At 47.8% G+C, this 25,219-nt stretch overlaps 1 protein-coding gene across 17 annotated transcripts in view; it reads right to left on the reverse strand.

Moving 5' to 3' along the window:
- The window catches only part of LOC100092558 (protocadherin gamma-C4-like), a 129,029-nt gene that overhangs the window by 22,842 nt on the left and 80,968 nt on the right, over positions 1-25,219 (reverse strand). The window contains exon 1 of one of the 17 annotated variants that reach the window (XM_039910534.1): positions 19,278-21,985. The exons of 15 other annotated variants lie outside the window; for them this stretch is intronic. In XM_039910534.1, coding sequence (XP_039766468.1) covers positions 19,278-21,680 — 2,403 coding nt within the window. In that variant the 5' untranslated portion in view covers positions 21,681-21,985. Of the gene's footprint in view, positions 1-1,111; positions 3,722-19,277; positions 21,986-25,219 lie in introns of those variants that run through there. One more of the 17 variants, XM_029053294.2, reaches the window with a different exon arrangement.

Raw genomic sequence — 25,219 nt, forward strand, 5'->3', positions numbered from 1 at the left:
ATCCGCGCCCTGAACGCCCTGGAGAGATCAAACGCCACCGCCAGCTTCCACAGCCCGGCTCAGCTCGCGATTTAAAGCGGGAAGTCCGTCCTCCCCCTCTTCCCCCAACCCGCCCATCTCTCTCTCCTTTCCAAACGTCGGGGGCACCCTCCCCCTGTCCACCTCCGTCCTCCTCTCTGATGGGAGACCACTAAGGCAACCCTAACCCCTCCCGGCCACCGGTCCAGAATTCTGCCCCGATTCAGCGTCCCCTCCCAACCCCTGATCCCGCCCCCCGACTCCGCCCGAGCCCGGAGGCAGAGCCGGGCGGAACCGCGTGCAGCGACTCCGCGACTCTCCTCACCCCAGTCGTCTCGGTCCCCTTCCCCACCATCCCGCCTCGTTGGGATTGGAGCCGTCGGGATTCCTACCTCGGCGGGGCCACCTCACAAAGGACTAAATTATTCCGTATCAGAAGACTTCCCCCACCCAGGATGCTGGTTCTCCAGGGGGAACTCTCAAGATCCACCGGCTTCGCTTCTCCGCCCTCGCAGCCCGCCCTCCCTTTTCGGCCCAGGCCCGCGGTCTGCGTCAGAAGCAGTGATCCTCTTTAGTCGCTGACACCTTCGCCCACTCGGGAGGTCACCCGGAGTAGCCCCCTGCCTCCGGGATACGTTAATCGGCAGCTTTTGACACCTCAGGAAGTCACTTTCACAGCCTCCCGGTGGGGTTAAGTACCCCCTGGCTTCCTCCTCTCCTCTCCTCTCTGCTCAGCTACCTTCCTCCCCTCCAGATCTACCCCTTCCCGCCCCCGAGGTCCGTTTTAGAGGCAGGGGCCTCGGACCCCGCCCACGAGGAGGCGGGGAGGAGGACAGGGAAAATCCACTATATGGATTCCCGAGAGGGATGTGGAGAAGAGCCATGCCAACAGGAAACGGGCCGAGGTGCGGCGGCCCGTCTCTGGCCACCTGGGCGAACTCTAAAGAAGTTTCCATGGCGCACGACGGGTCCTTCCTGGCTCTTTCATTCACCCGGTCGACGCCCGCGGGAGACTCCTCGTGGAGGCCCCTGTGAGAAGCTCCCGCGACTTTTCTCCCCGCGCTTTCAGCGGGGCCCTGAGGGAGGGCCTTACCTGTCCGGGCGGAGTGCTCTCCGCCCCTACCACCTGCCGATAGAACATAGGATCGCAGCTCCTCAGGGTGCCCTGGAGGCTCCCGAGTGGGCTCCCCGCGTAGGGCTTCTTGGGCAGGAGGTCGCTGCGCCGCGAGCCCGTGGTGAGATACACCTGGTGGTACAGGTGTTGCGGGCCCAGGCCGCCCCGCACCGCGTCCGCACGCAGGGCGGGCCCCGGCGGGCGGTACAGAGTACCCCGCGAGGCCCCGAACGGGTCCCTCGACTGCCTCCACTTGTACACGCGGTACACGATCACCCCCGCCACCGTGGCGGCGAATCCCACCGACACCAGGACGACGGCTAGCAGCAGGTAGAAAGTCAAGTTCTTATTCGACTGGCGGGGAGAGGAGCCGGCGGGGAACTCGGCCTGGACCTCCGGGGTCCCCTCGGTCACCGACACCGTTAAGGTCACCGTGGTGGACAGCGCGGGCTCCCCGTGGTCTTTCACCAAGATCCGGAGCGTCTGTTGGGCCGGGTCCGACTCCCGGACGGGGCGGGCCGTGCTGACCTCCCCGTTGCGAAGCCCCACGGCGAAGAGGCTCCCGTTCGGGGCGTCCACCAGGCTGTAGGCCAGCCAAGCGTTGTGCCCGGAGTCCGCGTCCACGGCCACCACCCTGGTGAGCACGTAGCCGGCCCCGGTCCCGCGGGGGAGGGTCTCGGCGGGGCCCGGACGCGGGTAGAGGACCAGAGGCGCGTTGTCGTTGCGGTCGGTGACGAACACGTTCACGCTGAGGTTGGTGGCCAGAGCCGGGCGGCCGCCGTCGCCGACCCTCGCCGTCAGCTCGAACTCCCGTCGCTGCTCGTGGTCCAGGGCCACCAGGGCAGACACGAGTCCGCTGTCCCGGTCGATGGAGAAGAAGTGGCCGACCAGGCCCGTGTCGGGGCCACGTTCCAGCAGGGAGAAGGTCAGCCTGGCGTTGGGCGGCGAGTCCGGGTCCCAGACGCTCAGGGCCAGGATGGGACCCCCGGGAGGATTATTCTCCTCCACGTACACGTCGTAGGACAGCTGCGAGGACTGCGGCGCGTTGTCGTTAACGTCAGACACCTGGACCCTCAGCTCCGTGACGGCGGAGAGCGCGGGGGAGCCCGCGTCCCGCCCAGTGACGCTGATATTGTACTCGGCCTCGGCCTCTCGGTCCAGCGCGGCGCTGGTCTTCAGGGTGAAGTAATTTTTGTGGGAGGAACTGAGGCTGAAGGGGAGACCCGGAGGGATCTCGCAGTTCACCAGCCCGTTGTCTCCCGAGTCCCGGTCGGTCACGCTGAGCAAGGCGATCACGGTGCCCGGCGGCGCGTCCTCCGGGACCGGGCTGTACACGGAGGTGACCGTGATCTCCGGGGCGTTGTCGTTCACGTCGACCACCTCCACCAGCACGCGGCAGTGGGCGCCTTCCGGGCTGGGGCCCTTATCCTTGGCCTGGATGTAAACCTCAAAGAGTTTGGTGTCTTCGAAGTCCAGCTTCCCGCGGACCGACAGCATCCCGCTCTCCGCGTCGAGGGCGAAGAGCTGGCGCACGCGGGCCGGGTTGTGGCTGCCGAACGTGTAGACGATCTGCCCGTTGGGCCCCTCGTCCAGGTCGGACGCGTGGATTCGGACCAGAGGCGTGTGCGCCGGGGCGTCCTCGGGTACGCGCGCCCGGTACACGGATTGATTGAAGGCGGGCGCGTTGTCGTTGGCGTCCAGCACGGTGACGTGGATGGGGAGGCTGGCTGAGCGGGGCGGGAGGCCTCCGTCCAACGCCGTCAGGACCAGCCGGTGCTCTCGCTGCTGCTCCCGGTCCAGGGCCCGCTCCAACACGAGCTCCGCGTACTTACTGCCGTCCTCCCGGGCCTGGACGCGTAGAGCGAAGTGCTCGTCCCCGCTCAGCTCGTAGGTCTGCAAGGAGTTACTTCCCACATCGGGATCGTGCGCGCTCTCCAGCGGAAAGCGCGCCCCGGGCGCCAGGGACTCGCTGATTTCCAGTTTCATTTCGCCCGTGGGGAACGCGGGGCTGTTGTCGTTGATGTCCTGGATCTCCACCTCGGCGCGGTACAGCACCAGCGGGTTTTCCATCACCAGCTCCAAAGCCACCGAGCAAGAGGAGAAGGAGCCGCACAGTCCCTCCCGGTCCAGCCTCTCCATCACGAACATCTCCCCCGTCTCCAGGTTCACCCCAAAGAAGCCCCGGTTGGCCCCGGACACCACCCGGAGCCTGCGCTCCGACAGGCGGCTGAGCTCCAGGCCCAGGTCGGCGACCACGTTCCCCACGGCCGATCCCTTCTCCCTCTCCTCCGGGATCTCATAGCGGATGAGCGCCGAAGCCCGCTGCAGGGCGCCCAACAGGAGCAACACCCTGAGGACTCCCTCCGCGCTGTCCCGGAGGCGGCCCGTACCGGCAGGGCGGATCATCTCCCACCGGGGCGGCAGCCGCTTCCAGCGGGGCTTCCCCCCGCGCCCTGCCGGGGTTCCCTGGAGGCGGTCAGCCCGTTCGCCCAAGGAATCCCCGGGCCGGGGCGCGGGGCGGCGCAGAAACGGACATTGCTCTTCCGGGAGTCTCTGATTCGCTCACCCGCTACCTCCTCCTCCTCCTCCTCCTCTTCCTTCTCCTCCTCCTCCTCCTCCTTTTTTTCCTCCTCCTCCTCCTTCTCCCAGGGAAGCGGGGAAGCGTGGCCGGGCCAGATCTCCGGCCTCTTCATTGGCCAACAGCGGCACATAGAGCCTCGCCCAATAACTACACGAGGAATGCGCTCCCACAGGCTCTCTCCTCCTTCTGCGCCCTCCCTCAAAGGCGCTTTCGCTTCCTTCCTGGATCTTTCGCCCGGGGAAACTTCTCTTCCTACCCGGAAAACCAGAGCGCAGCGGCCTCCGGCGCCCTCGGACTCAAGACAGCTGCCGGGACCAAGTCGTCGCTTTCTTAATTACTTTCCACCTCACGCAACCCACGCTCTCTCACCGCCACCCTGGGAAACTGAGGTCAAAATTCGTGTGGGAGTGCGGGGGGAGGGGGTGGGAAGGCAAGACGGAATTAAGCTCAGGGAGGATCTTCTCTGACCTCTCCCACGTATGCCCGAGAGTTGACAGAGAAGCAGCGTGGCTCAATGGAAAGAGCAAGGGCTTGGGAGTCAGAGATCATGGGTTCTAATCCCGGCTCCGCGACTTGTCAGCTGTGTGACTTTGGGCAAGTCACTTAACTTCTCTGTGCCTCAGTTCCCTCATCTCTAAAATGGGGATTAAGACTGTGAGCCTCATGTGGGACCATCTGATTACCTTGTGTTCCTCCCCTCTCCCCCAGCGCTTAGAACAGTGCTCGGTACATAGTAAGCTCTTAACAAATACCATCATCATCATTATTATTACTGATAGGGATACCACGTCTGGCCCCTCTGTACAGTACTAACAGCTGCCTCCCAGAACCATTCAGAATCGTTTCGTGAAACCAAACTCTACACACGACGAATCGCATCGTCAGGAAAACGTTCGCCTCAGATCTCTTTCTTTGACCAGTTCGCGCTCACAGCACGACCTTCCTGAATTTAGCACTCAGGACATCCCAGGCAGGAATTTCCCCAACTCCATCCTTGGCTGGCCCCCTGCCTATGAAAAAACGGAACTACAGCCTCGACACGGTCGCGTTTCCCTGTGGAAACTAGAGGCTACAGGGGGAATTTTACAATCTGTCTCCACCAGGTGGCACAGTCCCTCCCTCTTATTTCTTCCATCTTCCAGATGAAGAAGTCCTGGACTGTTTTATGGTAACCTCGCGGCGCTATTGTTGGGCATAAGAACGTGAGAAAACCCACAGGGAGTCAGATCGGGTCCATTCTCTCCCATATTTTGCCTCTGACAGTGGTACCGGGCTTGGAAGAGGTGCGAGAAAGCGTGTTGTTTTGTTGTTGGTCCAGGTAAAAGATTGCTCTGGAAATTCTAAGAGAATTCTGTGAGAACTGGAGCTGGCCACCATGGGCGAGGACTGCATATGCACTTTGCAGTATGCTGCACCCCTTCCCGTTTGCTTGCTCGTTGCCCTCGGTGGGAATACTCCTGGCAGGAGCGAGAGAGTGCAAGGGGGACCACCAGCGCGATCATCAATTCCTCCGTGCAGGCTCTTGGTGGGGATCGTTCGAGGCTCGTTCATCATTCTTGATGGGACTCTTACTCTATCCATCCTCACTGTTAGGCCTTTGTCACCCTTCACTTTTCCTTCGAATCATGGATCTCTCATCCACGAATCTACCAACATCTTTCTTAAGTTTTAACTTTTCCCTGTAAAAAGATGTTAAGAAGCTCTCTAAAATTGATTCAAATCCTCTCTGAACCACTGCTACACTCTTTTCTGAATTACTGAGGCAAACCCTTTGAGAACTATTTATAGTTTCTATTTTCACAACGCTGGAAATTAAAGTACGCCTTACAGACCCCACCTTGGGAAACCGAGGACATAATGAGGGAAGCATCACGGATCACAGAGCTTTATCAGATCCGCGAGGAGGTGCAGGGAATACCGAATAGGGGACGCATTTCACATCTACCCCCACGAGGTGGCAGTCTTAACCTCCCTTCGCCCCTCATTATTTTCCTCCGTCAGATAGGTAGATGCAACATCCACTTGTTTCCTAGTTTGAAGACAGGATTTAGTCATTAAATAGCACTTCCGTACCGAGCATCATGGAACAAATATTGTATATTCCGAGCACGGTGTACCAATAAAAAAAAGAAAGAAAACATCTTGGATGCACTCACAGACTACAGACCAGCATCGTATGCATCATTCTGTAGGGCACATGAACGTGGAGCAGAAGTTTGGACAAGCAATCTCCTGAATCCCTCTTCTAAGTACACAATGGCAATTCACCACCTTATCAAACTGGCCCCTTGATTTAACTAGAAGTCTCAATCATCTGGAGAACGAAGACACCTTCAAGGAACTCTGAAGCAATAGAACCCCATCTATGAGCATCAATATACATAGTGAAGAGCTCCTCCCTTTCATACTGTTAACCAGCCACCAAGATAATGATCTTGAGAAACCGTCAATGACTCGGAGATTATTGACAGCAAAATAAAGCAAGGCATCAAGCAATTCAGCACCTTAAGACCCTGACATATAGCAACTTCATCTAAGAACCTGATTTACTAAGACTCATAAAAACCTACATTATGACATAGTAACAGTAATAATATCAATAATAGTAGTACTTGCAACGTTAAAGGCCCACTAGGTGCAATATACTATACTAAGAAGTACAAAAGAAAGCAAGTGACACATTCCCTGCCCAAAAGGAGCTTCCATTCTAATGAGTCTAATTAGTAATTTGCAAATCAAATTAAGGGCCACATGTGCGATGTGGTGAGATGCCAAAACCGATGAGACCACCACCAATTCAAGGATTTTTACCCATCTCTAAAGAAGCTGCATGGCCCTGTACACATGAACAAGCCCCTCTGTTGGGTGAAAGTGACTCCAGTCTCATCACAAAAGAGGAAATCCTGCGGAGATAGCAACAGTACATCCATAGTCTCTCGTTCCCCACTTCAATCAGTGGCATATAGTGGCATTTATTGACTGTTTAATGTGTGAAGAGTACTGTACTAAGCACTTGGGAGAGTACAGTGCAAAATATGGTAGATTCATTCCTTACTCACGACCTCACAGTCCAGAGGATTTCACTTCAAAAGTGAAACCCTACAAACCACAGAAAACCTACCAACATGAGAAGATACAACTATTGCAGAACTACTGAGGGAGACACACTGTAGTCAGAGCCATGTGTTTGTGGATTTGACTATGTATTTACAACTATGGAGGGGTAACACTGTTCAAGAACCCACACAAGCTCTTACACAACATAAAGAGCACAGAAGAGATACTACCATCATCACCATCTTCAAGAATCATCTGTTCAATCAATGGTATTTATTGAGCATTTACTGAGCACGGAGCACAGACCCGGCAGCCAAAAGACCTGGATTAGAATCCTGGCTCTGCCAGTAGTCTGTTGTGTGATCGTGGACAAGTCACTTAACTTCTTTGTGCCTCAGTTACCTTACCTGTAAAATTGCGATTAAATCCTATTCCCTCTACTTAAAATGGGTGAGCCACACGTGAGACAGGGATTGTATCCAATCTGAGTATCTTATATCTACCTCAGCAACACTTGGCAAATCAAGTTTAACAAATGGTATTATTATTATTATTATTATTACAATACAATAGCACTGATAGACATGATTCCTGTCCGCAAGGAGGTTAGGTTATAGTGGAGGAGTTTACACTCTAGAGGAAGGTGAGAGATCAAACTGTAGTTAGTACTGGGACATCTCAGTGCTCTGCAGTGTCGAGGATATAATAATAATGTTGGTATTTGTTAAGTGCTTACTATGTGCCGAGCACTGTTCTAAGCGCTGGGGTAGATACAGGGTAATCAGGTTGTCCCACGTGAGGCTCACAGTCTTCATCCCCATTTTACAGATGAGGTAACTGAGGCACAGAGAAGTGAAGTGACTTGCCCACAGTCACACAGCTGACAAGTGGCAGAGCCGGGATTCAAACCCATGACTTCTGGCTCCCAAGCCCGTGCTCTTTCCACTGAGCCACACTGCTTCTCTCGAAGGGTTAGAATGAGACTGTGAGTCCCATGTGGGACATGGACTCTATTTAACCTGATTTACCTTTATCTGTCCCACTGCTTAGTACAGTGCCTAGCATCTGTGATTGAAAAACCTAATAAGGAACCCACAGTTTTGCCAACATTGTGCACACACAAAGGTTCCCTTGCTGTGCTGTTGGGCTTGCTGTGCTTCAAACCAGATATTGTAGAATAACACTGACCAGATACTCCTGGAATTGCTGTCTTTCTGCAGATCACACCATAGCACAGAGGGCAACAGTTAATCAATCGAAAGTATTGATCTGAGTGCCGACAGAGTGCAGAGCACTGTAACTAACTGCTTGGAAGAGTATGATAGAATTAGTAAACCTGATCCTTGCCTTTAAAGAGCTTACAATCTAACAGGAAAAACAAACACTAAAATAAATTGCAGGTAGAAGGACGCAGTACAAGGATAGCATATAAGGCCATGAATACTGCTACAATGGAGATAGAGATGGACGAGAATACATTATGTGTACTGATGGTGAGGAAGTGTTGAAATGTCATTTGGGAGATCTAAGGCAAGGACATATTCTTGGTACAATGTCCAATAGAGTAGAAATAAAAAGAGTGGCAACAAAACCTCTATTCAATTTTCAGATATTTTACAAAAGTATTTCACACAATCTGGGCTTTGGAAATGAAAAATAATCATAATAGTAATCATTGTGGTATTTGTTGAGAACTTACTATTTTTTAAATTTTATTTGTTAAGAGTTTACTCTATACCAGGCACTGTACTAAACACTGGAGTAGATACAAGATAATCAAGTTGGGCATAATCAGTGACCCACTTGGGGCCACAGTCTTAATCCCCACTTTGCAGATGAGGTAACTAAAGCACAGAGAAGCTAAGTTCCTTGCCCATGGTCATACAACATGCAAGTGGTGGAACTGGGATTAGAACACAGGTCCTTCTGACTCCCAGGCCTGCATTCCTAGTTCCACTAGGCCTTGCTATCTCTTATGTGTCAAGCACTGGGTTTACAGTTTAAAGGTGAGGGAGAATAAGAATTTAATCCCCATTTTACAGATGAGGAACCGGAGGCATAGAGAAGTTAAATACCTTGTCCAAGGTCACAAAGCCGGCAAGGATTGGAATCCAGGTCTTCTAACTCCTAGGTTCATGGTCTTTCTACTAGGCCTCACTGCTTCTTGCAAGGTCACACTGCTTCTCAATTACTTTGCGTGCCTGGCTGTCCTGAGAAGTGCAGCAAGATTCATGTGGGTGCCCAATATATATTAACACTACTATGGCTATTAGTCTGGGCCTGGAAGGAGGTTTCTGGAGTAAGTCTACTCTGCACACAGAAAGCACTCAATATATACCACCAATTGACTACTTGAAACTGCAGTTTGGCTTTTAAAATCATTCCCCGCCTAGAGTGACCCTGGAATATGTTAGTTCCAATGGCTAATTGGGTCCCACACTAGCCAATATTCTTTTTAATTTTTTAAAATGATATTTGTTAAGCTATGTTCTAGGCACTGTACTAAGCAATGGGATAGATATAAGCTAATCAGGTTGGACACAGTCCATGTCCCACATGGGGCTCACAGTCTTAATCCCCACTTTAAAGATGAGGTAACTGAGGCCTACAGAAGTTAAGTGACTTGTCCAAGGTCAGAGAACAAATAGTGGACTGAAGTTAGAGCTCAGGTCCTTCTGACTCTCAGGCCCTTCTCTATCCACTAGGCCATGTTATTTACTATGGATCAGTGCTGGGAGTGAGGTAGACACTCTGACAGCATCGTTTCCCTCACCAATAGTAGACATAATGGAATTTATTGAGCACCCACTGAATGTAACATACTAAGTGCTCAGGAAAGTACAACAGTTACGTAAGATACACTTCCTATTCATAAGGAGCTTCCACTCCAGTAAGTGACCTGAAGTAGCAATTGTTTGCTTTTGAATAGCCCTGAAGAGATGGATGTAGTTTCGTAGAATGTGCCCTCTCTACTCCACAGTTCATCAACCCAATTGGTTACCCAATCAGCCCCTTTTAATTATTTTAGATATCCATAGTTAGGTCATTTGTATGGCTCCCTGTCTTCACTTATGAGTGGTAAAATTCCTGAGGAAAATGACTGTCTCTAACACACTTACCAAACACCAAGTACAGTGTCATGCTCTTTGAGTCTCAAGGAAGATTTCTGATTAAGTGTCAGTGACTCAAGGTTGATAGAATTGATCAAACTGCTGTAAAACAGGGAACACTTCCTCCTTTGCGCTCATCATTTTGCAATCATTTAGTCCGGCCTACCATTTCAGAGGGTGATGATCTCGACCTCAGCATAATCTGGTGAAAGGAGCACAGGCCAGGGAGCCAGTAGGCCTGGGTCTAGTTTTGACTTTGCCATTAGCCTGCTATGTGACCTTGGGCAATCACTTATTTCTCTCTGCCTTAGTTTCCTTATCTTTAAAATGGGAATTAAATACCTGTTCTTCCTCCCCCTTAGAAAGTAAAATCTATGAGAGAGAGGGACCGGATCTAGTCTGATTATCTTGTATCTACACCAGTACTTGGCACAGAGTCCTTAACTATTATATTATTATTCTTATTATTTGCAAGCTCATCTACAACAATCAGTGATATGAATTAGTCTCCTACTAAGGTTCCTAATGAGGTTCCTGCCTCTGGTTTGGAACACCCTCCCTCATATCTGACAGACAATGACTCTCCACAATTTAAAAGCCTTATTGAAGGCCTATCTCCTCCAAGAGGCCTTCCCTGACTAAGTCCTCTTTTCCTCATCTCCCATTCCCTTCTGGGTCACTCTGACTTGCTGCCTTTATTTATCCACTTCAAGACCTACAGCACTTATGCACATATCTGTAATTTATTTATTTATATTAATGCCTCCCCCTCTAGACTTTTAGCTTATTGGGGGCAGGAAATGTGTCTGTTTATTGTTGTATTGTACTCTCCTAAGTGCTTAGTACAGTGCTCTGCACACAGGAAGCGCTCAATAAATACAATTGACTATTGAGACAACTGGCAGAGTTATGATTAGAACCCAGATCCTTCTGATTCTCAGGCCCATGCTCTATCCACTATGGCACACAGTTTCTATCTACTAAGACACCATCTCACTAACTTTGCCAAAATATGGAACCCCAACCCCAACTTTAATCTTATTACTAAGTCAGACCTTCACAAATGGAATTGAAATCCACTGAAAGACACTGTACTAAGTGCTTGAGGAATGTAACAGAAGCAAAACCCACATTGTTTAACAAATGCCATCATTAGTACTTTTAAGTTATAATCGGGGAGATAGACAAATTATTTATAAATAGGAGGGCAGTAGGGTAAATAATCTACTAAGCAATACAGTGAATATGCCAAGAAATGTAACAGAATAAATAACTGAATGTAAAGTTTAATATATCTGGATGTAAAAATAATAATAACAAAAATGCCCACAGTGAGCTTAGTCTAGAGGAGGATTCCACTTACCTAAAGAGGTGTCTACTAAAGCTCTCCACATCACTAGGATGAGAGAGCACAAAATATGCCTTGTCCCAAGAAATCCTATTTAGACAAATCCATGAAAACCTAATTCAAGAATAATAAGAAAAAGAATAGTCCTATTCAACCAAAAGTGTTTATTGAGCACCCACTGTTCACAGAACATTGCAGCACGTATTTGAAAATGTATATTAGACATACTCCTCTCCTTAAGGGAATACTTAATGATTACTATGTGCCAATCCCTACTTGATTTCTTTTATGTCTCCCTCCCTGACTTCATTCAAGCTTGGCCTAATTTCTTTTAGGTCCTACCACATGGAAAGATGATCATTTATGTGATTGTTAGTTTCTTGAAAGCAGAGATTATGTTTTCTAACTGTATTGCACTACCCCAAGCAGGATTCTGTTGACATATATGGTCAATAAATTAGGTTGATTGATTGATAGGACTCAATTATTTTATCTAGCTAACCACTCATTTTGGTGGTGGTGATCCATACATTTTATTTTCTTTTTAACTGAATAAGAAAAGTGTCCATGAATTCATATACAAATAATTCCATTCCTCATAATTCATGGTAGAATAAATTGCTTTGTATTTTATAAAATCCTGAAAATATCACATACTTAATCTTGAAGGAGTTTCTTAATTGTCTTTCAGCATATACATTCAAAAATAAGTCTGATTCAGGAATTTTAAAATGGATAATTAGAAATAATCCTTTTCTCCATGCCCTGTCTACCCAATAATTATAATAATGAAATGATATAATAATCATGATATAATTATCATTAAAATATAATTATAATGATAATAATTGTGGTATTTTTTTAAGTGCTTACTATGTGCCAAGCACTGTACTATACACTAGGGGAGACAAAAATAAATCAGGTTGGACACATTCTCTGTCCCACATAGGGCTCACAGTCTTAATTCCCATTTTCCAGAAGAGATAAGTGTGGAACAGAGAAGTTAAGCGACTTGCCCAAGTTCACACAGCAGACAACTGGCAGAGTTAGGATTAGAACCCAGATCCTGCTGACTCACAGGCCCATGCCCTCTCCACTATGCCACACTGCTTCTACCACTAAGACACCATCTCACCGACTTTGCCAAATATGTCAAATATAAGCTTTAGTCTTATTTTACTGGAACTTTAAAGAGTTTAGGCTATCAAATTGCAAGCTCATTCTTAGAGTGCAAGCTTCTTGTGGACAGGGAATGTCTCTTGCTTCTAATTTATTTTCCTAAGCATTTAGTACAGTGCATTTCACTCTTCGATGCTTAATTAATATTAATATATTGGTGCTGCTACTACAACAGCAAATTAGGCCACTTTAGGAAATACACTGGGGGTCCACTTGACACACAGAAGCTGCAACCCCTGAATAACACCCTAGAGTCCCAGAAGAGTAACTCTACCTCCCAAAGGGGCTGGATTTCCTTTCCAGAAGCAACTTGGGCCAGGCATGATTTGCTTCTCCATATCCCAAGGATGGAAGTCACATTTCTATCTTTCTTATAAATACAAAAGTACCACGCATCCACAGGTGAATTTCACCATCAGGAATGCATTCTTCAAATACTAGGGAAATCTAAATATAAAAATACAATTTAATAACTGTTTATCGAGCCCTTCCATCTACAGGCCTTGTAGGTTGACTACTGCTTTGTTAGAGATGAACTGGGAGAAAACTTACCATTTTACTTTGAGGTTCAGGTTCTCCATTATTATTATTGTTAGTATTGTTACTAACAACAATAACAATAATGATAAAATTGTGGTTTTTGTTAAGCACTTACTATGTGTCAAGCATTGTTCTAAGCTCTGGGGTTGATACAAGGTAATCAAGCCAGACACAGTCCCTGTCCCAGAGGGGGCTCACAGTCTAAGTAAGGGGGAGAGCAGGTATTGAATCCCCATTTACAGATTAGGAAACCAAGGCACAAAGAAGTTAAGTGACTTATTTAAGATCACACTGCAGACAAATGGCAGAGTCAGAATTAGAATCCAGTTCCTCTAACTATGAGTGACTATGAGGCCTCTGCTCTTTGCACTAGGCCATGCTGCTTTTCTCCATAATTAGAAGGGATGGGGATGGCAGTTATGGAGGGGGAGAGATGAGGAAATGAGGGGAAAGAAGATGAGACAATAAAAGAGAAGAAGCTACTCTCAGAGAACTTAATAGCCTTGTAGAGGTAGCGACGTTGGGAAGGTCTAGGCGTAGTGTGGTAAAGTGAAAGACAGGTAGAGATAGAAGCTACTGGGGTTTGGAGATGTGGGTCAGTAGCTAGAGAAGGTCCAGAGAACTCTGAATGGGAGGATTCAGAGAGACCAAAATAAAAAGGCCACATATTTTTAGCTTGAATGACTTTATCGAATTTCTGTACAGTAAAGTGAGGTGATATCAAATTCACCTTTATACACAAGTCAAATCTCCTCCACCAAGCCTTCCCTGACTATCCCCTCTTTTCCCTAACCTTCACACATTTCCATCTTTATTATAATTACAAAAGCACCACACACCCATAGGTGAATTTCACCATCAGGAGTGCATTCTTCAGATACTGGGGAAAGCTTAATATAAAAATAAACTGTAATAACTGTTTCTTGAGCCCTTATTAACAGTGTGTTGTCTATGAACTTGGAGCTATACCTCTTAAGCACTTTTGTACTCTCCCTTCCCCAGTTCTACTTATATACATATGAAGCAAGATGGCCTAGTAGATAAAACATGGGCCTGGAAGTCAGAAGGAGCCGGGCTCTAATTCCACCTCTGCCACTTGTCTGCTGTTTGTTCCTGGGCAAGCCTCTTAACTTCTCTGGGCCACAGTTATCTCATCTGTAAAATGGGGATTAAGACCATGAGCCCCATGTGGGACAGGGACCTGATTTACTTGTATCCAAACCAGAGGTTAGTACAATGCCTGGTACATATAAGCGCTTAACAAATACCACAATTATTATTATTACTACTATTATACATATCCCTTTATTATGCCCCTTCTCCTCTCTGTAATTTATTATAATGTCTGTCTCTCACGTTAAAATGTGAGGCCCTTGTGGACAGGGATCATATCTTACCAGTTCTATTGGTAGAACCCTCTGGGAATCACAGGACCTAAGTTCTAATCCTGGCTCTGCCACTTACCTGCTGTGTGACCTTGGGCAAGTCACTTTACTTCTTTGGGACTCAGTTCCCTCATCTGCAAAATGGGGATTCAATACCTACTCTCCCTTCCAATTAGACAGTAAGCCCCATGTGGGAACTGATTGTCTTGTACCTACCCCAGCACTTAATACAGTGCTTGGCACAAATTAAGCACTTAACTATCACCATCATCATCATTATTATAATATTATACTCTCCCAAGCACTTAGTACAGGGCTCTTCATACAGTAAGTGTTCAGTAAATATCACTGATTGATTGATCAGTAGAAATATGAATTGAATTAAGTTTTTCTAACCTCAGTCATTCAACATTTATTTTGTTCTGGACTTTCCTTTTTATTAGGGGAATATTGAGGACCTGGATTAGAATTAAAAATGCAAAATGACCTTAGGGAAGTAAGGGAGAGAGTGTGGAGCTGAAGAAAAGACAAACAACAGGGCAACCGCCTATGCCATCAGAAGGAGGGAGAAGGATGAGGAAGATCCTCTGCTTTCAAACCTAGCAGATTCTAAGAGATCTAGGTGGGAGGTCTCACAGAAGAGATCGAGAATAAATACAATTGAATGAATGAATGAATGAAGAGACAGGATGAAATTAAGTCCATTAAGTAGTGCATCCAGGCACTGCCAGTTTGTCTCTGGTAATCCATGAGCTCAATAGCGTTTCAAGGCCTGTGTTTCAGGCCTCTGCATCTAATGACACTTAGAACTACTCTGAGTTTGGAACAGGAGATTATGTGGAGAAAAAGGGATGGGGGTTGAAGTGGTCCTCCAGCTGAGAGGGAGGCAACTTTATGCTCTCTGGCACCTGCTCTCAGAAGCTCCTTTGAGTCTGTCCTGTAAAATGCTGAGGAGAGGGGCAAGAACCCATCTAGTTCCTCTGGCCCAGTGGAAGTACAGAGAATTTTGAGTCAGAAGACCCAGGTTTGAGTAACAGCTCCACTATTGGCCAACTTGGTGGCTTTGGAAAAAAACACTTGAACATTCAAGGACTCAGAGTCTTCTTCTGGAAAAAGGGGAATAGATACATTTCTAGACCCATTTGAGACAGGTATGGTGTCCAAACTCACAATCCCAGTGCTTAGTACAAAATTACATTTAATAAATGTTATTATTATTATCATTATGATGACAACTACTACAATGAATATGACTGTGATTATGACTACTATTTCTACTACTAATATAATGAGCACAACCTGCATGATAAAGACAGCATAAGGTACTTTCTTCTTCTCAGGAGTGCACTGAAAGGGAGGGCTGGCAATTTAAACAGTTGTTTCAGTTCAATTTCTGTCAGCCTGGAAGAGTTATTGCATGCTTAGAGGAAAACTCAAAGTAATGGGTCTTTTTGAAAACCCAGTTCTGGGAGCCAATTCCAAGCTCTAGAAGGTTTCTAAATGTGGCTAGTAAAGGGAGACTAAGGAAAACACCACCCATGAAATGTTGAACATTTTTTAATGTATTGATCCCAGCACCCATGTAGCTCCTGCCAAACCATAGACTGAAAATCAACGAAAAGTTTTCTCTGCCATCAATCAATCATTTTGTGAGCAGCTTCTCACCTTCAACTTCAAGTTTCTCCCAGCTGACATTCCTTCTTACTCTCATCCACTTCTTTCCCTCTCTTTGTGTTTAAATTATTTCTCAAATTCCCATCTCCAGATTCTTCCATTCCATCACTTAAGTCAAACACCCTCTAGAGAGTTAGTAAATAGCACCTACTCTATGCAGAGTACTAAGTCCTGTGAGGTGTTGAATAAATTTAGTAGATATGAGCCCTGCCTTAGAGGAGCTTACAATCTAGCAGGAGAGACAGATCCTAAAATAATTTAGAGGTAGGAGGAAGGAAAGAGGACATGTAGGTTAGTCCTTTTAAAATTACATCTCCTCCAGGAAGTCTTCTTTAAGCCCTGATTTCCCCCATTCACTTTCTCTTCTGAATCACCTATACACTTGGATCTGTACCCCTTAAGCACTTAATATTCACTCCATCCTCAGTCCCACATGACTCACGTATATATCCTCATATTCTCTCACTATCCCTATCTGTAATTTATTTTAATGCATGTCTCCCCTTCTAGATTGTAAGCCTCTTGTGGCAGTCATCATCTGTACCAACTCTATTGTACTGTACTCTCACAAGTGCTTAGAACAGTGCTCTGCACACTGAAAGTGTTCCATAAAAAGAATTGATTGATTGATTAAGTTCTTAAGCACAAGGATATTTACAAAGTGCTACAGTGATTAGTACTTAGAGGAACCTTGACAAACTCTGATTCATACATAAGTGACTACACTACTAGAGCTCAGATACTTAGAACTAATAGGGGGAAGCATTGTCACATTGTCTTAGGAACTGATTAACTGTACCAATAAGCCTTGGTGATATGGTCATGCCATTACTTTGGGAAAACGGTCAACAGATATTCAAAGGAAATGTGATCATATGGTCCAGTGTCTTCTTGGGACTTGCCTACTGTGTGACCTTTGGCAAGTCACTTAACTTTTCTTTGTCTCAGATTCCTCATCTGTAAAATGGGGATAAAATACCTGTGGTCCCTCTCTCTAAACTGTGACTCCCATGTGAGAGAGGGGCTGTATCTGATCTGATCACCACTTAGCACTGTGCTTGGCACATTATTATTATTACTAGTATTATTGCATAGAGTTGCTAGTATGATCTTCCCTTGTGGGTCTTTTGGACTCAGGAGAATAGACTTTATGAGATTGGGGCCTCCTAGCTGAACAAAACATAAAATTAATAGAGACCACGCTGAACTCAGAAAACCCAATAAGAAAAGAAGGGACAATATCATGATTCCCAAATAAAATAACATGATTCCCAAACTAGATTCCCAGACAGAATAGCAGTCAAAATAATTGAATGATAATAATTAAGAGTTTACTATATGCCAAATACTGTTCTAAGTAATGGGAAAGATACAAGATAATCAGGTCAGACAAAGTCGCTGTTCCACAGTCTAAGTAGGAGGGAAAACAGGCACTGAATCCCCATTTTACAGATGAAGAAATGGAGGCACAGGTAACTTAAGTGATTTACCCAAAGTCATACAGGATGCAAGTGACAAATGTTATTAATTTTACATTTGGGAAGAATATTAACAGAGAGATACAAAGATTGATATTTACAGAGCAATGACTAAAACCACTGAGGTTTAAAGCTTCAAGTTTATGACTTGATTGCCTGATTACAAAAGCCTCTCACCAAGTGCTAAGCCACATGAGCACATAGTCCAAAATTACTGGGGTATGAAGATGTAGAGAAAGGTTTGGACTGAAATAGACCCACATAAGCCCATCTGAGCCTTCTTTCATATATAGCTTAAACTGATAGAAAAACACCTCACCATATAGAAAATGTATTCAACAGAGTCCTAGCCAGATCAGATCAAGGAGCAGGGAAACAATTAGCAGCAAGAGTCAAAGTGCTATAGCAAACTGAGTTTTCCTCCAAATTCATCCCTGAGGAAAGAGCTCAGAATGTGGTAAATCTTTTCTAGTATTGGCAGGGGAGGCAAACTCCTCCCAGTGGCTTCTGGGAAGTGAAGGCTAGCTAGCATCTTTGTTTCCTGGAGTCTACTGTTTTTCTAGCCCTTTTCTTCCCTTCAGTTTATTGGCCAGCTTTTACCCAGGTTCATTTGAAAGAATTTTACAGCATACTGCTTTGTTTGTGACTTTGTTGTATAGAACAACACTAAGTCTTAGGGAAAGTACAATAAAGTTAGTAGACATGATCCCTACCCTCAGAGAGCTCACAATCTAGCAGGGAAGACAAGTACTAAAATAAATTACAGATAGGAGTGAATAAAAAGAGTATAAAAATAGATAGATGAGATATGGGGTCTTTGAGTACTGTAGTGCTTAGATTACAGAGAGGTACTGAAATGGCAGCCAGGAATATAAAATTGGGAGATAAGGAGTCATCCAGAGAAGGCTTTCTGGAAGAGGTGTGATTTCAGAAGGACCTTGAAGATAGGGAGAACAGTTTTCTGCTGGAAGTAATGGGAGTGGTCATTCCAAGCAAAAGGGAAAGTGTGAATAAGAAAGTGAGAGAGAGTTGGTGAGAACAGTAAACAGAGTAGGAAAGTTTTAGGGGAAGAAGAGTTAAATCCTCACTGCTTCATAAGTCTCCCATCCCACTCAAGGTGGAGTCCAAGTCTTTCTCCGAAAAAGTCCACTCTACACAGATGGATCTATGTAAACAGGAAGGGGAGAGTCCTAAGATCATCATCACCATCAACGTCCACCATCAATGGTATTTATTGAGTACTGTCCTAAGCGCTTGGGAGAGCACAGTGCAACAGTGCTGGTAAATATGTTCTCTGCCCACAACGAGCTTACAGTCTAGGGAATCCACAATCAGAACAGTTTGAAATGGCCCTCCTGAGGCCTGAGATACAAATCTGAATAGGTATGGCAGCACCGCAAGCAGCAGTGGCGGTGAAGGAATTCATTCAGCTCTCACTGAAGGCAAAGTACGGTCCCATCAGCTTGGGAAAGTACAACAGAAGTACAAGGATCTTACAGTCGAGACTTACGTTATTCCTGAGAAGGAGGAAAAAATCCAAACCCTGGTCTTGGGAAGAGAGCGGAGGCAAGAGCAGGGCTCAAAGGCAGGAGGGAACCAGAAAGGCGGTGATGTGGGCTTGTAAGGGAGGGAGAGGTCGGGCCCGAAATCCCGGCCTTCGAAGCAATAACAGGACGAAACTGAAAATATTTGGTTGCGGGAATGACCAGGATGGCAGAGATTCTACCCGTGAGTATATGAGCTTGGAAAGAAAATGGTTCAAACCGGCCTCTGTTTCAATAAGTTCAGCTCACCTTGGAGAGCGGTTCCAGAGTAGGGATCTCGCGGTCAGAGTCGCTGCTAATACCAGAATCGATCAGACCAGGGGCGGAGGGGTCCGGTGGCTTCAGGAACGTGAATTCGCTGAGGTTCGGCTCCGTGGGCGGACGCACGACGTGCGAGTAGGGAACGGGGAGAGTCGCGCTGCTGTATCCGCAAGAGGGCCCTCGGGCCAGACTGGAGTAGAGGTCGGGCGGGAAAGAATCGAAGACCGTCGAGGGCCGGGGCTCTCGGCACTTGAAAAGGAGCACAAAGACCGCCGTCAGGAGGAACAGAAAGGAGACGATCGCTAAAGCGATGACCAGGAAAAAGTTAACTTTTGATTGTGAATCCGAAGGAGCCGAGCGATCGCTCAGCTCGGGAAGGGCTTCCTGAAGGCTGTCGGCGAAGACCAGGTGGAGAGCCACGGTGGATGAGAGGGGTGGCTGGCCACCATCCCGCACCGCCACGAGCAGGCGGTGCCGGGATGGGTCTCCATCGGCCAAGGCCCGCGCTGTCCGGATCTCTCCGGTGCGGAGCCCCAGGCTGAACAGCCCGGGATCGCTGGCCTGCAGCACGTGGTAGGCCAGCCAGGCGTTGGGGCCAGAGTCCGCGTCCACCGCCACCACCTTGCTGACCAGGTAGCCGGGCTCGGCCGAGCGAGGGACCATGTCGAACAGGGCCGAGCCGTCGGGCTCTAGGGCGGGGTAGAGGATGCGGGGGGCGTTGTCGTTCTGGTCCACGATGAACACGCGCACGGTCACGTTGGCCCGCAGCGGCGGGGAGCCGGAGTCCTGGGCCTGCACGTGCAGCTCGAAGGCGCGGAACTGCTCGTAGTCGAAGGAGCGCTGCGCATAGATGTCCCCGCTGTGCGAGTTGATGGACACGGACGAGGACAGCGGCAGTTCGGACTCGGAGCTGTCCAGCAGGGAGTAGGAGATGCGGGCGTTACTGTCCAGGTCCCGGTCGGAAGCGCTGACCCAGAAGATGGAAGCTCCAGGCCGGTTGTTCTCGGGCACATAGGCCACGTAAGTAGTGTGGGGGAACACGGGTGGGTTATCATTGACATCGGCAACGAGCAGGGAGATCGTTTTGGAAGTAGTGAGAGGGGGGTTTCCCCTGTCGGTAGCTGTGATTGTGATATTGTACTCTGCCGTCTGCTCTCTGTCAAGGACACTGTCCGTCATCAACTTGTAGTAATTATTGGAAGAGGAGACAATCTTGAAAGGAATCTCGCCCTCTATCCGACACGTGACCGCCCCATTGTCTCCTGAGTCTCGGTCACGAGTCCTGATCAGGGCTATCACAGTCCCAAGTTCAGAGTCTTCGGGAATCGGACTGGAGATGGATGTGAACGTCACCTCAGGAGCGTTATCATTTTCATCTAGGATTTCTATCTCTACGGTACACTGGGTGACCAAACCTCCGCCGTCCTTCGCCTCAAGAACCAATGAATATCCTTTGATGCCTTCAAAGTCCAGGATCCCTTTCGTTGAAATTTCTCCGCTAACGGGGTCCAGGGCAAACGCGTGTCGGACAGTCTGAGCGACATTACTAAAGGCGAAGGTGACCCGTGCGTTGGCACCTTCGTCCTTATCGGTGGCTTCCACCCGCAGCACGGGGGAGCCCGGGGGCAGGCTCTCCCTCAGGCTGACCTTATACACGTCCTGGCTGAACACCGGGGCGTTGTCATTGGCATCCGTGACGTTGATCCGGATTTCAACAGTGCCACTGAGGACCGGATCCCCGCCATCCACGGCTGTGAGCACTAAATGATAGGAATTCTGCGTCTCCCGATCCAGAGGCTTCCCCACAATTAATTCGGCATATTTGTTTCCATCTTTGGTCTCCTTCACATCGAAGGAGAAATTCGGATTGGTGCTGAGCAGGTAATTTTTTAAGGAATTGATCCCAACATCTGGATCTTGAGCGGGTTCTAAGGCAAAGCTAGCACCAGACACGGCAGACTCGGAAATCTCTAAATCAATGTGGTTCCTGCGGAAACGCGGGGGATTGTCATTGATATCTTGAATCTCCACATTGACGTGAAAGACATTTAAGGGATTTTCAACAACTGCCTCTAGCAGTATGGAACAACGTACTGTTTTCCCGCATATCTGCTCTCGGTCTATTCGGTGGCTGACAAGTAAGTCCCCGCTGTCGGCGCTCACAGTAAAGAGCTGCTTCTCGGCACTAACCCGCAGCTTCCGACCGGACACTTCTCTGATATTGAGCCCCAGATCTCTAGCCAGATGCCCCACCACCGAGCCTTTCGCCATCTCCTCGGGGATCGAGTAGCGAATCTGCTCGCCCAGCGCCCGGCATAACAAAGAGAACAAGAAGGGAAACAGTACTTGCCGCCTGCCTTCCCGGCCCCTCTGCTCCCGGCTCGTCCCCATTCCTCTCTCTCCCTGGGCCGCTTCAACTGGGAAAATCGGATTTTCAAGTGGCCATTGGAGTCCAGGGATCCGCGGCGAAGGAGAATGATTGTTTCAGCTTTGTTTGGCTGGGAATCCGTGGGCTCTAGGGTGGACCGGAGTCCCTGGGTCCGAGTGAGCTTGGGCGCCGGCTCTGCTTTGTGGGAATGGGAAGGAAATTCCTGTCCAGTGGATCTCCGGCGGGAGCTCTCGCTCCGCATTGGCCGACAGCGGCGCCTGCGGTCTCAACAGGAAAACTGCAGGCCCGTGAAACGTGGGAAAGCGCCACCTTGGGATCGGAGAGTTCGGTGATCCAGAAGGACGCGATTCCCGTCCGCGTTTGCAACTGAACCTTTGGCCCAGTTTAGGCTTGCAGAGAGTTTGATTGGTCTAATTCTCATCTCAGGGTCTCCGGTCTGCTTGTAAACCACACACGCACGCACTGCTGAGCTTTCATTCATTCATTCATTCAACCCTATTTATTGAGCGGCCGACTTGTTGCCGACTTGTTCATCCCAAGCGCTTAGTACAGTGCTCTGCACATAGTAAGCGCTCAATAAATACTATTGAATGAGCGCTTACTGTGTGCAGAGCATTGTAGTAAGCTTCACAACAGGCGGCGCGGAGATTTGGTTGCAGTACTGATTTGCGTAGGGCGTAGTGGGAAGCAGCATGGCGTAGTGGATAGAGTGCGGGTCTGGGAGTCAGAAGGTCGTGGGTTCTTATCCCCTGTCGGCTGTGTGTCCTCGGGCAAGTCATTTCATTTCTCTGTGCCTCAGATACTTCATGTGGAAAATGGTGACTGTGACTGTGAGCCCCACAAGGGACCGGGACTGTGTCCAACCCGATTTGCTTGTATCCACTCTAGCCCTTAGTACAGTGGCTAGCACATAGTAAGCGTTTAAAAATACCATTATTATTATTATTATTATTTTTAGTGCCACTTACACTCTCTCATCTTTGTCAGTCGTGTTCCTGCTGCATCAAGGAGTGCAACGAAAGAGTAGGTAGGGAGGAGTACAGCAAATAGTGAAATGCATCCGAAGGCGTTTCACATGCTGGACCAACTGTCAGCCGCATTGACGACAGCTCAGTGCTGAAGCTGTGCTGTAGTGCCAGGACCCCGCAGGTGGTTGCTTTGGTAGTCGCTGAAATCTTCATCGCCCACGTCAGTCAGCTAAATCCATAATTCCCACTGGACCCGTCCCCACCATGGAAAGTACTAGATGGTTCTTCAATCAGAAATCTTCACCCTTGATGTCCCAGACCCAGCAAAAATTCCTTATTCGAGAGCTAATGAATCTCGCAGTAGAATCCCCACCCAAACTCTAAAAGTACGCGGACTGCTCAAGGATATTGTTCTTCGACTCCACCGCTCAGGACCTCCAGGAAACTCGATAATCAAAGCGCTTGCCGAGTTCTAAAGCTATGCAATGCCAAATGCTCAGATGTGCCCTGGGGAAGGCCAGAATTCAGAGAACATCCCCAGATCCAGGCTCAAGAGCTTTTCTGAATTTTACTGATATTTCATTTTATATATTTAAGTTCATTTTATTGTATGCTTTCATTCAGTTGCATAGAAATATTTTAGGTCTGCCCCATTGGAGAGTCAGCTTCTTGTGGACAGAGAATGCATAACTACTACTATACTTACTACCTACTACTACCCTAACGATCTGGGCATGTCACTCCCCTTCTTAAACAACTCCAGTGGTTGCCTATCGACCTCCGCTCCAAACAAAAACTCCTCACTCTAGGCTTCAAGGCTCTCCATCACCTTGCCCCTTCCTACCTCTCCTCCCTTCTCTCTTTCTACCGCCCACCCCGCACGCTCCGCTCCTCTGCCGCCCACCTCCTCGCCGTCCCTCGGTCTCGCCTATCCCGCCGTCGACCCCTGGGTCACGTCCTCCCGCGGTCCTGGAACGCCCTCCCTCCTCACCTCCGCCAAACTGATTCTCTTTCCCTCTTCAAAACCTTACTTAAAAATCACCTCCTCCAAGAGGCCTTCCCAGACTGAGCTCCTCTTCCCCCTCTACTCCCTCTGCCATCCCCCCTTTACCTCTCCGCAGCTAAAGCCTCATTTTCCCCTTTTCCCTCTGCTCCTCCACCTCTCCCTTCCCATCCCCACAGCACTGTACTCGTCCGCTCAACTGTATATATTTTCGTTACCCTATTTATTTTGTTAATGAATTGTACATCGCCTTGATTCTATTTAGTTGCCATTGTTTTTACGAGATGTTCTTCCCCTTGACGCTGTTTAGTGCCATTGTTCTTGTCTGTCCGTCTCCCCCGATTAGACTGTAAGCCCGTCAAACGGCAGGGACCGTCTCTATCTGTTGCCGACTTGTTCATCCCAAGCGCTTAGTACAGTGCTCTGCACATAGTAAGCGCTCAATAAATCCTATTGAATGAATGAATGAATACTTCTATTATTACTACTATTACACATAAAATACAAGCATTATGGTAGGAATCAATCAATCAATGGCAATTATTGAATGTTTACTATGTGCAGAGGCCTGTACTAAGCGCTTGGGATAACACCACATAGAACTTCCGTGGGGCAGAAGACCATTGGGTCTTCGCTGTTTCCAAGGGTTATCAGCTTTGGGTGACGGCATTTCTCTGTCTCCCATGGCTGAATGAACTGGACTCAGTCTCTCAAAAGACCCGAGGACTTAAGAGCAGTTGAAAATAGAACGCACATCGAACCTCCTGTTTCATAACTCTCCTAAATTCATCCGTTGCTCTTAAGCCAACCCCAAAAGCTCCTCTAAAAATCTCACCCCAATGGCCTCCCCCAAATTCAAATTGAAAAGTTAGCTTTTGTGACTTGAAAACGCAGACTTTCAAAAAAAAACCCTAACATGATAATAATCCTCTTCACTGGATTCTTCAACACATCCGTCCCTCCCTGGGCTCTTTGGGATAATCAAAAACGTATTAGTTGCATCCCCATTAGAGTGTAAACTTCTTCTGGGCAGGAAACATGTCTTTCATTTCTTTGCACTTTCCCTAAGTGCTTACTAAACTGCATTGTACTCAGTGGACGCTAAATAAGTACCATTATGCCTAGTACTACTGAAAGAATAAAGAGGAAATATTTTTAAAAGGTTCTTATTTGCTTTTAAGAAGAAAAGATATTGGATTTTTCTTCCAGAGCACTAAATCAACCAGAGACCATGAAAAGTACACTATCCTTTGGAGAGCAAGAAAAATGGCTGTTACAGGAACTTGGATGTTTCTTAAACATTATCTCATCAAGGTAGACTAGAGCAAAACTGACAATGAACGAGGACTATACAAAAGGCAAAGGATGCTTAGAGAAAGTCCTCGAGACTATATCAACTGTTTTCTTCCTCTTCCTTCCCATAAACCCCAGCGCGAAAAATGTGGTTCATTTCTAATTTCTAAGTTTTTCAGCGAGAAGAATCCAGTCAACTTAATAAACCAGAAACAAGACGTCAAAACAGAAAACAGCATTTCAAACAACAATTGAGTCGGATAGATTTAGTGAATTG

Source organism: Ornithorhynchus anatinus, chromosome X2 (genome assembly GCF_004115215.2).
Source record: "Ornithorhynchus anatinus isolate Pmale09 chromosome X2, mOrnAna1.pri.v4, whole genome shotgun sequence".
Taxonomy (NCBI): domain Eukaryota; kingdom Metazoa; phylum Chordata; class Mammalia; order Monotremata; family Ornithorhynchidae; genus Ornithorhynchus; species Ornithorhynchus anatinus.